The sequence below is a fragment of the Balaenoptera musculus genome, chromosome 8 (assembly GCF_009873245.2).
Source record: "Balaenoptera musculus isolate JJ_BM4_2016_0621 chromosome 8, mBalMus1.pri.v3, whole genome shotgun sequence".
Classification (NCBI taxonomy): domain Eukaryota; kingdom Metazoa; phylum Chordata; class Mammalia; order Artiodactyla; family Balaenopteridae; genus Balaenoptera; species Balaenoptera musculus.
In genome coordinates this window covers 22,590,054-22,608,006 of record NC_045792.1, presented here as the reverse complement: position 1 = coordinate 22,608,006, position 17,953 = coordinate 22,590,054, and the positions used below count along the sequence as shown (strand labels likewise).

The 17,953-nt window shown below is 34.6% G+C and overlaps 1 protein-coding gene across 5 annotated transcripts in view; it reads right to left on the bottom strand.

Annotated features, from left to right (window-relative positions):
* The window catches only part of SIK2 (salt inducible kinase 2), a 135,185-nt gene that overhangs the window by 112,780 nt on the left and 4,452 nt on the right, over positions 1-17,953 (bottom strand). For all 5 annotated transcript variants that reach the window (XM_036862029.1, XM_036862026.1, XM_036862027.1 and 2 more), the window contains exons 2-3: positions 10,662-10,778; positions 7,919-7,982 (exon numbers count right to left, since the gene is read on the bottom strand). In XM_036862029.1, the coding sequence (XP_036717924.1) occupies positions 7,919-7,982; positions 10,662-10,778 (181 nt within the window). The remainder of the gene's footprint in view (positions 1-7,918; positions 7,983-10,661; positions 10,779-17,953) is intronic.

Here is a 17,953-nt window from a genome sequence, read left to right as displayed (position 1 = left end):
ACCTTCTTCTTAACCTTCAGTCGCTCCACTGTTCTGTTCTCAGCTCATGAGACCCCTTTGCTGTTTCACTTATCTCCCTCCTCAACTTGGATCTCATGGTCAGCCACTTCAACACTGCTCGAGTCCTACATGCATTTGTCCTGTACCATTCCATTCTCCGACCTGGGTCATTCATATTGTCTACTCTTTCCCCTCCTGGGTTGGAAAGCACTGCTGACTATGAGTCTACCATGAACTCCCTCCCACAAAGCTAATCATTGATGCTTTTATTCATCCCTTGACTGTCATACGAACACTGCCAGCTGCTCTAAACCTTTCCCCATACTACAGTGTCTAATGTATTGCTCTTTCCCTGATGTCTCATGTGCTACATTACAGAATGAATTAAATCTATTCTATATTAACAAATTCATCTTCCTTCTATTTCCCCCGAAGTACCTCTGTAGCCATATCCTCAGCACAAGCTCTAATTCTCACTGTAACTGCACCCATGCACACTTTCTCAGAGAAGAAGGAATTCCTCTCCTCTAAGCTAACCATTCCCTCTGTGCTCTTGATCTCACTGTCTCTTGTTTACCCTTGTTTCACCAACTGTGTCTTCTTTCCTGCCTATATTCTTTTCTTTTCTAGCTTCTTCAAACACTAAGACCAACACCACAAAAAAAGCATGATACAATACTGAATTCTATATACCCCAATTATCCCTCAATTCTTTCCTTCTCTCCTTCTTTCTACCTTAAAAACCTCAAAATAATTTTATAATACCTTTCTCCCTTTTCTCACCATTCATATGTACATAACTCTTGACATTTGGCTTTACCTCCCAATTTATTGAAAAGTACTCTCTTCAAAGCATTGATGATCTCTTAATGACAAAACACACCCCTTTTCGTTCTAAACCCTCGCTTGTCTAATCAGGACAGAAACTATCCTTACTTCCCAAGATATTCTTCTACTTTACCAATTCCACTTTACCCACCTGCCTCCTAAATGAAGGCATAATCAAAACTCACTTCTTAGCTGCCTTCTCTCTGAGGTCTCATTGTTAATTATAGCTTCACTCATACTTCTACACAGATAATTGTCAAATCTATACCTCTATTACTAAACTCCCCTTTTTTGAGAGAAAAGGATTTACTGAGGTATAAATTACACACAATAAAATGCAAGTTCTTAGGTGGTTACTTAGATGAGTTCTGATAATGGCATACTCTGTATAACCACTATTCAAAACAAAAATAAACAGTTCCATCACTCAAGATAGTCCCCTCTTATCCCTTTGCAGTCAATTTTCCCCTCTCCTCAGAAAGAGTGAAAAGAGACAACCACTTTTCAGCTTCTTGTAACATTATTATTATTTTTTTACTTATTTATTTATTTTTATTTTTGGCTGCATTGGGTCTTCGTTGCTGCGTGCGGGCTTTCTCTAGTTGTGGCGAATGGGGGCTACTCTTCGCTGCGGTGCACGGGCTTCTCATTGCGGTAGCTTCTCTCGGTGCGGAGCACAGGCTCTAGGTGCACAGGCTTCAGCAGTGTGGCATGCGGGCTCAGTAGTTATGGCTCGTGGGCTCTAGAGTGCAGGCTCAGTAGTTGTGGCACATGGGCTTAGTTGCTCCGTGGCATGTGGGATCTTCCCGGACCAGGGCTTGAACCCCTGTCCCCTGCGTTGGCAGGCGTATTCTCAACCATTGCACCACTGGGAAAGCCCCTTGTAACATTATTATTGTTGCCTGTTTTAGCAACTTGTTTATGTTGCTGCATGTATAAGTAGTTCATTCCTTTTTATTGCTGTGTCATCTTCCTGTATTGCTGTATTGCTATACCACAATTTGTGCTATACCACGATTTGTTTTGGATACATTTTCCTGCAGATGGACATTTGGGTTGTTCCTTCTTGTGAAAAAGGTTGCTATGAATATTCTTGTACAAGTCATTTTATGAATATTTGTTTTCATTTTTCTTGAGTAAATACCTAGGAACTGAATAGCTCAGTAACAGGATAGATATATGCTTAACTTTGTAAAAAACTGAAAAATAGCTCTCCCAAGTGGCTGCACCATGTTACACTCCCACCAGCAATGAAGGAGAATACTAGCTGCTTTATATCCTCCTAACATTTCATATAATCTTTTAAATTTTAACCATTCTAGTTGATATGTAATGTTACCTCATTGTAGTTTTTAATTTGCATTTCTCTGATGACTAATAACATTTAGTAATTTTTCATGTGCTTATTGGCCATTTATATATCTTCTTTTGTGAGTGTTTGGTTCCAGTCTTTTGCACATTGTTAAATTGGGTTGTTTGTCTTGTTAGTGTTGAATTTAAGTTCTCTTTTGAAGGTTATTTGTTTCTATCTTAAACTGCCAACAGCTCACATCAAACTAAATGTCCTGATGTTATTTCCGACAGCACATCTAAAATCTAATTTGTAATTTTTTAGTTGGGAACGAGGCCTCTCTATTGCTGTCAACCACATCACAAATATTCTTCAATCACATTTGCTTTAAATCCTAACTCTCGATGTTTTCCTCTTGACAGTCAATAAGAACTCTTGAGAGATGGCAGATAGTAATTATTAATGTACAGGCTCTGGAATTGCATGGTTCAAATTCAAACTCTCCCACTTATTTGCTGTGTGACTTCGGACAAATTACTGAATCTTTCAGTGCCTATCTTACAAAGTTTTTGTGAGGTTTCAATAAATAAATTATGTAAAGTATTTTAAATAGTACCCAACAAAAAGGGAGTACTCAATAAATATGGCTTGTTGTTATTCTGGAAATGCCTTTTGCCTAAAATCTTTTCTCATGAATCTAACAACTAACAGCGTAATCTAGGCATTCAGCCTCTTACCTCTAGACAATAAAAAGTCCCCTAAATAGCCTCCTTCCTCTCCTCTAATTCAGACTACACACCCCTGCTGGACTTATCTTCCTAAAAAAGTCCTTACACATATCATCGCCTTTTGGCTCTTCACCATCTTCTGGCTCACAGATGCCCACTCTGACAAATAATCCTAAGCCTTTATCCAAACACTCAAGGTCTTCCACAACTGCTCCTACACACCCCTCTAACATATGCTTCTTACTTACAGCAGTAGGGAAAGAATTCAAAAGCTATCAAAAGATTGTGCCTTAAACAGAAAAAGCCAGAAGCTGCAATATAAGCATATTACTTAGGAAAATGGAGGTAAATCTAAATTAATCAGCTGAAAGAAGTACAAGTGGTTGACTCTGAGAAAGGGAAATGGGGGTGGGGAAGAGGATGGGAAACAGGGATTTTTTGGTAACAAATCTTGCAGAATTATTTGACTTCTTACCTTAGTACATGTTTAACTTTTGTAAAAATAAAAACTTGTAAGATAGAAAGATACAGACCAAGAAAAACGGAAAGAAAGAAAGAAACAAACGGAGGGAGGGAAGAAGGGAGGGAAGAAGGGAGGGAAGAAGGGAGGGAAGAAGGGAGGGAAGGGAGGGAGGGAGGGAGGGAGGAAGGAAGAAAGGAAGGAAGGGAGAAAGGAAGGAAGGAAGGAAGGGAGGGAGACTGATTATTAACTGAGGCAATTTGGTTGTCCTTACCTAAGGATAATCTGTAGACCTATGTAAGGAATAGTTGGGCCATCCATTTACTTAGTGGAGTTATCCTATTTGCAGATTGAAGAGTCTGAATTTTATCCAATAAATAATAGGAAGGTAAGTAAAGGTTAATGAACATAGTAGTAATATAATAAAAATAATAGTTGGGGAAGATTAAACAGGAAATATATCAGAAATGTACTTGACTGGAAAAGAAATAGGGCGTGGTAAAACATGAGGTCTTCATAATTGAGACATGAGGGGATGAAAGCCTAGATAAGGGTGATGACTGTGGAAACAGAAGGGTTTAATTTCAAGTTATTTTTCAAGAACACAGTGTATGACTTGCTGGCCACCTAAATACAAAACTAAGAAAAAAAAAAGGAACACAATGCCCTCCCGCACAGAGGAGGCACTAAAGGTATATTTGTAAAGAGTAATTCCAACATTATAAACATGAACATTAAATCTTAATATATAGTTCTTAATACATAGTTGAATATTGTTTCTGTGGTTCTGTTTCATCTAAAACAGACTGAAAACATTTTGGCTCAGAATTCACTTAAAACGTTATACATATTTTTCATTCCTTGATTAATGTTCCGTGGACTGCATCTTTCCACTTCTATTTTACTGTCTTCATGGGCTGCACGTGAGAAACTTGCTGGCTTTGCCTGCAACTACTTGAATCTACAGTTTACTCTGTCTTATCTTCCATATTTACTCTAGCTATTTTACATGAAAAATCCCCAAATTATGCTTCAATTTATATAAAACAATGTGATCCAAACCTTTATCATCAATGGTCTTAGCAAGAAGTAGCAACTTAGAATATTCCATTTTCATAGAAATGACATCTAACACATAATAGCCATTTCTATCTAGTTTACTCATAAAACTACAGCCTGAAGCTTTAAAAAATATTCCAATGAATAAAGCCTTAAAAATCCTTCCCTTGACCTCAACTACCTTCCCATTTTTTTTTCTCCCTTTCTGAAGTGGGAATCCTTTTAAGAGTTTTCTATTTGGCTCTCTCCATTTTCCTCTCTCATCTGCTCGTCAATGTAGCTTTGGCTCACTCACGCCACCAAAACTGCTCTTACCAAGAGCCAGATACAATGGTCAACTGTCATTCTTTATGTTTCTTGACTATCAGCAGCATCTGACACAGATGTTCACTCTATCCTCCTGAGAACACTTTCTTCACTTGGTTTCCAAGACACTGCATTCTCTAGGTTTTCTTCTCTGTCTTCTTTGCTAGTTCTTTCTATTTTCCTGAGGTTTTAAAGTTTGAGTGCCTCGGGGATCAGACATAGGTCTCTTTCCTAATCATATTCTCTACTTGGGTGGTCTCCATCTGTCTAGAAATCCTACTGATTCTACTCATTCAAATACCATGAGTGACCACTTGGCACCATGTACACTACTGCTACCCTGGCCTGAGCCATAATCATCTCTCACTTGGGACTACTGGTCTCCTACCTGGTCTCCTGTTTCCATTCTTGCTCACTACAATCTATTCTCAACACAGCAGCCAGCGATGCTTTTAAAATGTTAGCTTAGATACAATCACTTCTTTGCTCAAACACCTCTCTAATGGTTCCCTAATTCTATTCAAGGTAAGAGCCAAAGTCCTTACATGGTCTACAAAGCCCCCAAATCTGCCCCACTCCTGCCTCCCATTTACTTTTCTGACCTCGTCTGACCTTTCTACTATTCCTCCTTGCTAGTTCTTGCTCTTCCCTCTTGCTTGCTTCTCTCCACCTACACTGGACTCCCTGCTGTTGCTTGAACACACCAAGCACACTGCTGCCTCAGGGCCTTTGCATTTACTCTTCCCTCTTCTTGGGCCACCCTCTCTTCCCCATACCTGTATGGCTGTGCTTTCTAGTCTCTGTTCAAATGTCAGCGAGGCCTTCCCTGACCACTCTATCTCATACTGCAATCAACTCTCCCACTCCACATGCCCCCTTCCTTGCTTTATTTCTATAGCATGTACCATCATCTAGTATACTATACAGTTTACTTATTTTGCCTATTGTATCTCTCCCCACACTGAAAGGCAAGGTTCCTGAGAAAAGGAATTTTCGTCTGTTTTCTTCATTGTGGTACTCTTCCCACACAGAACAGTGTGGGACATATAGTCAGTTTTCAATAAAGATTTCTTAAAAGACAATTAATATGGTGTAGCCAGCATTGCAAACCAGATCTTTTTGGCTTCAAAGCCCACACCATTCTATTAAAACTTCCGTTAAGAAGCCTTTTAGTTGAAACAAATAGCTAAAGAATTTAAATAGCTTGAAGACATAGAAATAGCAACTATCCAAAATGAAATACAGACAGAAAGAGGAATTTTCAAAATTGGAGTCAGTGAGCACTGGGAGGATTTCAAACAGCCTAATATATGTGCAATTGGAGTCTTTGACGAAGAGGCCAGAAAAATAATGGCTGGAAATTTTCTGAATTTGATGGAAACTTAACATTCACAGATTCAAGGAGCTCAGTGAACACCAACAATAAGAATCATGAAGAAAACCACACAAAGGCACATCATAATGAAATTGTTAAAACCAGTGGTAAACAGAAAATCCTGAAAGCAGCCAGAGGAAAAAAAGGCACATTATATACAGAAGAATAAAGGAAAAAGATGACGGCAGATTTCTTGTCAGAAATAATGCAAATGAGAAGACAGTGGAGCAATATCTTTAAAGCACTGAAAGGAAAAAAGTCAACCTAGAATTACATACCCAGTACGAATATCATTCAAAAATAGACAAAATAAGGATTATTTTAGACATACAAGAGCTGAAAGATTTCATCGCCAACAGACCTGCACTGCAAGAAATGCTAAATAAAGTCCTTCAGGCAGAAGAAAAATGATGCCAGATAAAAATATGTATCCACATAAAGGAATGAAGATGAAAACATGCATCTACATACAGAGATGTGGCAATGGTAACTCCACTAGTAAATGTATAAGATTTTTAAAAATATTGAAATCTCTTTAAAACATAATTGACTTTTTAAACAAAAATAATGAGACTGTATTTTGTGTTTTATAAAATAGGTATAAATAAAATGTATGACAAGGAAATAAAGGCGAGGAAGGGTTAAATAGAAGTATATTATTGCCAGGTTCTTACACTCTATGTGAAGTGGTGAATATTACTTGAAGGTAGACTGTAAGTTAAAGACTTGTACATGAATGTTCATAGCAATTCATGTGTAACAGCCAAAAACTGAAACCAACCCAAATGTGTATCCATACATGAATGGATAAGCAACTTGGGGTATATTTACAAAATTGGATACTACTTACAGTAAAATGAAACGATATGTTATTACGTGCAACAAAATGGATGAATCGTAAAATAATTATACTGAGAGAAAGAAGCCAGACAAAGAAACGGTACAGACTATATAAACATCTTTATATAATAAAACTGTAGAAGACATAAACTAATCTATAGTGACAGAAAACAAATCAGTACTTGCCTGGTGGTGAGGTGGGGCAAGAAAGATTACAAAGGGTCACAAAGAAACTTCTGTGGTGGTGGTTTCTTTCACACATCTGCGTGTGAAAACTTACTAAATTGTACACATTAAATGTGTGTAATTTACTGTATGTGAATTCTTCAATAAAGCTGTTTAAAAAACAATTTCGGACTAAATTTAGGTTAAAAAACAAAATATTTAGACTACCTACAGTGTTCTTGCTCCATAAAGTAAAAATAAAATAGATGAAAGCTAGAACCAATAAAACAGTTATAATTTTTTTAACGGTTAGAATGGATCATAGAAACCAATTAATCAAATATTTTTTTATTAGAGACAAAGGAACTGAGTCCCAGAGAGGTTTAGTGACTTCCCAGAGGTCTTACAGTTAAAGTTAACAGCTTACTAAACTATAAGATCCACAATAGCAGGGACTGTGTTATTTAGGTCACCACTGTATCCCCTACACCTAGTACAATGTCTGAGACATAGTACAAGCTCAATAAATATCTGACTATCTTTACCCTGGAAAGAAAGGTAAAAAGGAAGATAAATGAAAGAAAATCTCCTTTGCAATATGACTGAAAGTTTCCCCCTTTGATTCTCCAATCTGTTTAACACAGATGAGAGAATTAAGCAATAGCTTTAATATCATAAATACAAGAGACTAAATTATAATCCATATTTTTAGCTTACTGGATATTTTATTATATTCCAATGCTTAAAAATTTCTAATTCACGTTAGCAACTTTAAACAAGCAGGAGAATTAATAGAAGATACTCTATTCATAAAGCTTACTGACATTTTCAAATTTAAAAAAAAAAATGGAAAGAAATGTGCTTACCAAAAATTTCTCCATTTTTGGCATATTCTGTCACAAGGTACAACATGCTTTTGGTCTCCATTACCTATTGATAAATAATTCCACATTAGTCTCACAGGAAAAGATTGCAACATTCCATGGAGTTACCTAAATTAAAACTACTAATAAAAGTATCAAGTTATGAATAATTCAGAAGCTGGTGAAGTTGACAAGACTGACAATATCCTTATGCTAATACTTTTGTGAAAAATCTAGACCCTTCATCTTCCAAATGTGGTCCACAGACCAGCAGCACTGCCCAGGCATCTGTTAGAAATGCAAAATCTCAGAGCCCATGCCAGACCGACTGACAAAGAATGTTCATTTTAACAAAATCTTCAGGTGACTCTAATGCATATTCAAGTTTGAAAAATAGTAATATAGGTAACAGGAATTTTGAAGGTCAACTTTTTACCTCCTCACTGACTTTTCTAGCTGTGTTATATGGTAGAGCTTCTATAATAGAGCTCAGTTAATCTGGCCTGTAACCTAGCTAATCTGGCACAATGTGGTAGTCCTCCTACTATACTTTCATATTTTTACAAAGTACTGTTATTTTAAAACATTGTTCAAAAGCTTCTTCATAGCTCCACTGCTATACACTTTTATTTAAATCAGTTTTTCTAAATTCAGAAAGGAACATACATACTGGCACATGCTAACAATGTAATATTTAACTGCTATCTACTGAAAGGCTAAAAACTAATTTTGCTCTAACATTTAAGTTTAGGACTATTCCTAAAACAGGTCTGAAAACTAAGAGCTACCTACAATTTGGGTCTAAACAAGTCCAACAGTTAAGTTAATTTAACTGATTATTGGAGTTCATATAAAGACAGAATTATCATGTGAATCATGGTAGTTTTTTGGTTTGTTTGTTTTGTTTTTTAATTGAAGTATAGTTGAAGAATCATGGTAGTTTTAACCTCAGTTTGAGTTATGGGTCATCAGACTTCTAAGGATGTGACTAGTTTCTTATAAGTATCCTCTTTAGGGAAAAAAAAAAAAAAGCCTAAAGGGAGAAACACTCTGATATAACTTTGCTCTAAGAGGCCCTCTGCAGTTTTAGGAATTGTTTTGAGTGGCACACCATAGTCTCTCATTCTCAACTAACAGTAATGCTCTCCAATGGTCTCCACATGGTTTACATTGTAGATCTCTATTGATAAAGTTATTTAGCCAAATATATACATGTATGTATGTATACAGGTAAATGTATATATACACATATATGTATATATATTTATGAATATATACACACAGAGAGACAAATTACATACTTGTGCCATTTTATAAATATATTATATATATTATAAGAGGCACACAATAAGATAAATATAAAAGATAAACCGAATTAGAAGTTCTAATATTTTCTTATTATACCCCAAGGGACACTTGTGCTAACCAATTTGAGTGCACAGAGTAGTGTGCTAGCACTAGCTCTCTGAGGAAAAAAAAAAAAGAGCCTGACTTGTAAACCAATTTCTGTGGTGTAAAAATACTCCTATCATCGCTGATTTTGAGCTATTGACACTAACATGGTGTTACCTGGCTCACAAAACTTCTGAAAATTTAACAATCAGCTCTCACAAGCAAGTACAGGCTGAGCCCAGCACACCACTAGGTACACACATCATACTTTGGAGATCAAAGTCATAGACTAGCGTACTGTAACATTTTAGCTTAAAAACAGTTTTCCAATATAAAAATTCTAAATATTAATGAATAGAAATATAAAAAAGGGTTTTGTACTACATTATCATTCTTAAACATAAATTACTCTTCAAAAATCTGAGAAAAATTTTCCTTTTACAAAAACATGGCTTGGGTTTCCCTGGTGGCGCAGTGGTTAAGAATCCGCCCGCCAATGCGGGGGACAAGGGTTCGAGCCCTGGTCCGGGAAGATCCCACATGCCGTGGAGCAACTAAGACTGTGCACCACAACTACTGAGCCTGCGCTCTAGGGCCTGCAAGCCACAACTACTGAGCCCCGTGTGCTACAACTACTGAAGCCTGTGCACCTAGAGCCCATGCTCCGCAACAAGAGAAGCCACCGCAATGAGAAGCCTGCTCACCGCAATGAAGAGTAGACCCCGCTCACCACAGCTAGAGAAAGCCCACGTGCAGCAATGAAGACCCAACGCAGCCAAAAATAAAATAAATAAAATAAATAAATTTAAAAAAACAACAAAAATACCCCATGGCTTTACACTTGAAAGAGGTGCAGCTTATTTTACAAAAACTGTATCTTAATAAAGTTAATTTTTAAAAAAATGACTTATTTACTTTATCTGATAAAAGAACCATCCAAAAATAAACATTTGGCTCTAGGTATTATAAAGTATGCCACTAAGTAATATACTATTTTAGCCTTTGTATTTCATAAAACATAAACAATATATTTTTTAAGTAAGCAGAACTGCCATATCCTCATTAATGGTACCACCACCAAGACCCAGCAGGTTTAAGCATGTTATCATAAACGCACAACTACAAACTTTGTAAGCAAATAACTTACAGTCTGAGAGACAACTTAAAATTAAGCCGCTAGTAGTTTTTTATTTCCTAATTTTTAATTTAAATATAGAAAAATGGATGTATTCAGATGAATAAAAGCATATAGTTATTTTACAGACTGAAAAAACTAACATAAAAGAGAAAAATGATGATGTAAAATAGAGTATTGAATGCGAAAAGCATGGAGAGGTGTAAAGCTAAGTCATACCTGATAAAGTTTGATTATGTGAGGGTGGTCTAACATTTTCATTATTTGTACTTCTCGGTAGATTTTCTCAAGGTTCACTGCATCCAGCTGAGATTTATCTATTATTTTTATCGCCACCTGCATCCCAGACATAAATAAATACAATTAGTATACAATGGTTAACATTTCCAGTTAAGAATCTTTTAAAAAAATGACATCTAAGACTTCGCCTGTAGGTCCCTGTGACGATAACTAGCTTAAATTCAATGCTCATTCATTCATCATTCAACAAGTATTTCTTAAACATCTACCATGTATAAGGCACTGTGGCAGATTGTTTGGGAGTGTCTTTAACGTGCTCTGAAGAATAACCCTGCAAAGTTACCTTAATGAAACATACTTCTCTTTCAGTACAACTATAACTCCTTATTCCATTTAAAAACCGAAGAAATAAAATCTCAGCAGTTTCAATTAGTTATCGTCCCACTGCAAAGTACCTATAAACAAATGATCAGCCAAGTATAGTTCCTTTTATACTGAAATACAATTGTTCTAGAAAAGCAAGTGATAGGTTCCAAAGCATAGAGATATACCTTTCTGGAAAAAAACTAAATGTAAATAATTAAAACTCATCTACATGAAAAGATACCAATTGGATTAAATTTTGTTTTAAAAATCAAGTGCAAAAACTCAAATGTTAGTAATCACACTAAATTTTTACTTCCTTAAAGGAATTTGATTTCAAAAAATGTGGCCTCTTCCTGTCATAACTAGATAGGAACCCAAACCACTCAAAAGTTAACAATTTGAAGGAAATGCATCTGAAGGTGAATAACTAACTAGGTAGTCAGAAATCAACAATCGCGTACTTTCTTCATGGAACCAAAAAGAACTAATTTTTTAAAATTAGTATTTGGCGTTTGGTTAGGAAATAAGCCATTCGGACTCAGATAAAACTTTCAGATAACTGGGAACCACCCAAACTTTAGTAAGTTCTGAAGAAACTCTGAAATGTACTTCACATTCTACCCAAACGCATTCTGAACATAATTTGGTCTTATGTTTTTGTTTCAGGGTAATTTTTTATATCAATTATTGTATGTAGTATAATAGTTCAATACTCCTAAAAGGTAACCAAGAAAGTAGGACTCAACCTGTCAACTCACTTAATTCCCTTAGGCTCCTGTTAATATGTTTTTTCTTCTTTCCTTACAGTTGCTCTGTCCTTTCCTGTTATCTCTTAAAGTTCTACTGTAAGGTTTACTTCTTACCTTTCTCTATTTCTATTTTGCTGTCCATAGCTTGTTTCCTAATTTGAATTAATTGTAACTCATAGAAGAACTCAAGCTTCCCAAAGGAAATGAGATTACTAAACATGACAGGTAAAATTAAGTTTATTGCCTAAGAAGAAAGGGGGTAGCTCCTTCTCTAGGCAGTAAAGTTTGCAGGTTTTGTGATAGCTATTTTCATTATGTTTGGTGGTATTTTATTTATTCCTATATCAAAATATTCTAGAAAATAAAAAGTGCTAAACTTTGACTGCTAGAGGAGTGACCGATTAATATTGTACTTGCTAGTAGGCACATTATTGAACCACCTCAAACCAATACATGTAAGGTGACCGCCCTGCCCAACTACAGTATGATAGAATAGAGGATTATCAGTTATTTTGGGTAACTTTGGGTAAAAGCTGCCAGATAAAAAGATAAGTATATATTCTAATTTCCTCAACATTCCTTAGGAAGGTAACATGGAGTTTCATAGACATGCATATTTTGAAGAAAATTTCTTGCCCTACAATTTCTGAAGTGCATCTACATACCAGTAGTCCCTCCCAACAAAAAGCTTTTATAATGAAATGGGTCACAATTATCTAATAAATAGAAAAAATAAATAAATAGAAAGGAATCATGGTTTAAAAAAATCTCAGCATGCTTATTGTCATTAAGAAAATTTTTTATTATATATATCTTGAGCATCATATTTAATGTTAAAGAAAAAGTTTAAATACTAAATACCAATTAAAGCGAGGTATTACCAAGAGATTTCTCCTCTTTGATACTCTTTTGGAATCTGGGCCTCAAATAATGAAAAAGTGAAAAATATATGTTATCTAATTAAATTTTATTGAGTTATAAACTTCATTATTTAACTGTTCTCAGCCAAAAAATTCTCTAATGACAAAATATAATTCTCTCCTCAATTTTATCTTGGGTCACAGACTGTATGTATGTGGACCACAAGGCTATATATTTATATCTTCACACTGTTACCCCTTGTTTGTAAGGCTGCTTTCAGAGGATTATGAAAAAGTAGATTGTGTGTTAGCATGCTCCTTGTAATAGTTAGGGCTAGTCTAACTGCTATAACAAGTAGACCCCAAAACGTATACTGATTTGAACACAACGGAAGTTTATTGTTCATGCAGCAAAACTGGACGGGTAAAGAAGTTAGCAGGTAGCCCTCTTCCATGCAGGCATACGAGGTATACAAGGAGTCTTTATTACCTTTAAAGGGTTAAATAAAGGTGGTAAAGGGTAAAGGATAGACAGTCCTGGGAATTCCCAGGCGGTCCTGTGGCTAGGACTCTGTGCTTTCACTTCAGGGGGCCCGGGTTCAATCCCTGGTCGGGGAACTAAGATCCCACAAGCCACGCAGTGCATGGCCAAAGAAAAAAAAGGATAGACAACCCTGAAGGTTGTCCCCATTCCAGTCAGACAGAAGGAGAAAAAAGCTTGGAGGAGCCCTCCTGAGAGGTTTTTATGGGCCAGTCCTGGAAGTGGCACACAATAGTTAAAACTTAGTCATATGACCATACCTAAATGTAAGGGAGGCCAAGAAATATTTGAGCTGTAGGTCCAGGAAGAAGAGGAAAGAGTGGATTTTTGGTGATCAGCTAATCGTCTCTGCTATACTCTTCCAGGTAATTTCTTAACAATGGGACTCTTTACCAAGTACTTCCCAGAAATATGATGATGACTTTCACAACTGTACAGCACTTTTTAATTTAACAAGATACTTTCACATATTTTATCTCATTTATATCTCAATTTTTTGAAGTAAATGGAACAAGCAGTACACTCGTGAGATGATGAAACTGAGGTTCAAAAGATGTTACATAATCTACAAAGGTTCTAAAGCTCAAGTGAATTAATGGGAAAAAACCCACAGGCCTTCTAACTTCAAGTTCCATCTTTTCACTCTTCAATGAGCCTATTATTCACATTTACTGAGCACCTGTTGTATGCCCAGAATTATGCCCAGGATACAAAAATGAACAATATCTGATTCCTACCTTCAAGGAACTTAATAGGTCTGTGAGAACAAAGAGAACACATTTTGGAAAATAAATTTAATGAACAACAACAACAAAAATCTGCATTGGGGGATTTCCCCAATGGTGTACGAAATTCTGAATTTACAAAAGAGTTGTGTTCCACTAGTTCATTTTAAAGATAACTATGAACTTAGATTTCTGGGAACTTCCTCTCTGCATCCCTTCTCTACTTAGTTCCGAACATAGTACCAAGGACAAAATCTCATGGGTACAACAAAGTCAAGCAAGGGACTCCAAATCAAAGGATCCTTTTTTGGTGTTGCTCATCTAAATTATTCAACTCTCTAATTCCCAATTATGCATACAATATCTTAAAAAAACCTTCAATGAATTTATGCGGTGATAAAAAATTAATATTTCTTCTGCTAGGACACAAAAGGAAGGTTTCCTATACAACTTTGGAGAGCGTATTGGATAAACTAGGATAATTACCATCAAACTAAATCCCATGTAAAGTAGCAACACTGGATATTCAACCTCATAAATAGGAAAATGTATATATATCTAATGTAATGTTATATGTCAATTATATCTCAAAAATACTTTTTCAAATTATACTCATAAAGATGAAAAAGTAAACACCCTTGTGAGCTAAAATTCAACAAGATGGCCACTTTTATATATTGTTAGTAGGAATATAAAATAGGTTATAATTTTTCTGGAAGGTGATTTGGCAATCTTTAGCAAGAACCTTAAAAATCATCCATCCCATTTAGCCTAAGGCTTCTATTTCTGAGCATTTATTTGTAGAAAATAATCTGAAATGATGATGGAGATTTGTGTGTAAATATACTCGAGTATTGTTTATAATATAAAAAATAGAAACAATAATTGGGAAATAAGTACATGATTTATGGTAGGTTTATATTATGACTGTTATACAGCTATTAAAATAGTTCCTTTTAATAATATGGAGAAATGATGAGACTAAAATATTAAATTAAAAAATCAGGATATCATTGCAGTCTCAACACAAGGTATATATAGAAAAAGACCAATAAAAACTAGGTATAAATATGACAAAAATGTTATTGGTGGGTGAAAAAAAATCATGAATTATTTTATTTTCCTGATTTACTTTTCAGTGCAATTTTTCTTCAATGAGCATGAACTACTTTTCTAATAAGAAAAGAAAAAGGAAAGCGAAATGGAGTTATATTTATTATATATGCTAACTTCTCCATCTGTGAAACATTAGTCATTTTCATTTTATTATTTTTCTAAGTTCTCTATAAAATGATTATATTATTCAATAAGATTTAAATATTAATTATGAAGACTGTATACATAGAAATGTTTCCAACAATGTTAAGTACAAAAAAAAAAATGCAAAAGTAACAACTATGTAAAATACAAATTTGCAAGGAAGACAAAGAATTAAACGTAAGAGCAGAAATGAAATAGTGTTAAGCTGATGGATAAAAGGGATTTTTTCAATTTTCAAAATGTAATTTAATGGTAATGGTACACTTCTTGATACTTTTAGAAAAAATTATTTCACTTCTCATAAAAGAAATATTAATCTCATGCATTTAAAGAAACCACACACAAAACTGGCTTTGGGGGACTTTATAAGGAAGTTACACAATAAGAGCTATCCTTCTAGTGAAAAATCCAAAGGGATTAACATATGTTTGCTGTCTCAGGTAATATGTGTTTCAGTGCTATTTACTACTAATACACTAATTCTACACTGTCCTTCTGAAGTACCAAGTAGCAAAATCCTTACCATATAATTAGACCTCTGAAATTAAAAAAATGAACGCACTTTTCAAGCTTAGACATGAAATCATAGGTAGAATCAGAACATACCAGCCTATTGTTTGATTGAATAGTGATTGTGATTGACTAGTCTACAAATGAAAGGGTTTCTGAAAGCAGTAAAGTCAGTAATAAAACTGACATGGAGTTCTCCAGTTATCCTTTAAGAATAAATAAATTCAACATTTTTTCCAGTTTAAAATTTGACTTTTAAAATGTAAGAATTTATACAATAAAATAACTCCTCATTAAAATTTAATCTGACTTTTATAATGGTGGGTAAGGAAAAGAGATTGCAGGGAAGGTAAATGTCACTAAACTTTTAGATCCATAAAAATTGAACAGAGAATTTTTAAGACTACAAAAGAAGTGATTAAAAATAATCTATCTTAAAAAGTACTTAAATAAATCAACAAAAGATAACTCAATTAAAAAAACTGGCCAAAAGACAAAAAGCAATTCACAAAAGAAATGTAAACAGTCATCTTATAAAGCTGTGTAATCAAAGTAAATCAAAGAAATGCAAATTCAAATAAAAATATTGTTTTTCCCCTATCAAACTGGGAAAGATTTAAATAATATGCATTCTTCCTGACAAAAATTATTAGGTACTCCTTTTTTGGAGGTAATTTGGCATCTTATGCCATCAGATATGGATGTAAGGACATACTCCCTGACCCAAGAATTCCACTGCTATGGGATTATCCTGAGGAAATAATCAGATAGATGCACAAAGATGTAGATACAGGAATGCGCTCTGAAATATTATTTTAGAAAGAGAAACAGCAAGAGAGAAAAATAATCTAAATGTTCAATAACAGGAAATTGATTAAATGAAATACACAGAGTCATATGCAAGAATACTATTTAACCATGCTTTAGACATTATTTTTTTAAACTTGGGGAAATGTTAATAACAGATTTAGTAAAAAACACAGATTATATGTATAGATGACATCAACTTTATTATATACATATATATGTGAATAGCTAAGAGGATATGAACCAAATATTAACAGTGGTTGTCTCTTGGTCTGGATGGTGGAATTAAAATAAGAATGTTTATTTTCTTCTTCAAGTTTTTCAACAATGTCTACAAAGAACATGCATATCTTTTGTAATTGGGGTAAAAACACATAAATACTATGTTTACTTTAAAGAAGAAAAAACAAATTTTCAGTTTAATTCATCCAAGGTTCACATGTTAACCTGTTTAAAGTATTTTTAAAATGTTTTTTAAAATGAAATGTTTCTGATGAAATTCCCAAATGTAACTGTCTTTCATGCTTCCAATAAACTCAAACTGGATATATGGACTGCTTCTCTTTGAAGGGTGGGAAAGCATTCTCCACAAATGTCTTGTATAAAGGAACTTTTACATAAATGACATATTTTAAAAATATGGAGGTGGAAGGTAGAAGAGGTATTAGGTACACTAAAGAGGAAAGAAAGATATCTTAATGAATTTCTGGAATCCATTTGGCTCCAAGGAAATGAATCTGCCCTCAGCAGTGGGCCATAAATCAAATATCATCATGTGAATCCAGGAATCGAGGCCAGTTTCAGTTATTTCCAAATAAATGGTTTCTTAATTGCCTGATGACTGGGACAGAATTTCCCAGTGGAATTAAAAGCAGAATGCATGAAACTCTGTTAAGCATTTCTACAGAATATAAAAATTTATACAACTCTTATTTTTGCATGTTTGTCTCCCCCTCTTCCCAAAGAACAGATCATTCTGAACAATATGTAGCAGAATAAACTTGTCAAATTTTACTTGTCTGGAGTGCCAAGAAACTAAAGAAAAATTTCTAGCAAAGCATATATGTTCCATGAAAAATCTAATTTTTATTTCAACACACAGTTAAAGATCATTCATAGGCCTAGATACAAACATTACTGGTTAATTTATTTGGTAACAATTCCTCCTGTAGCACATAGTACAGCTGCTTCTTGACATCTGGAATATTTTACAGAACAAGATTAACACCAAGACTACAGAGAGGAGTCTTAAAATTTTAAAGCAAAATATAAAATTCAAATGTATTAAAAAACTGAGTTCTCTTCTTCAAGAAATACCATAATCAGGGTGTAATATGCCCTTCTCTTGTTTCTACCTTTGCTCTAAAAATGCAACTTTGTACTTAACTATTTGGAAAGCTTTAAAAATGCTTACATTTTAAGGTAGTAGTTAGTTTACGAATTATGCCTGAAT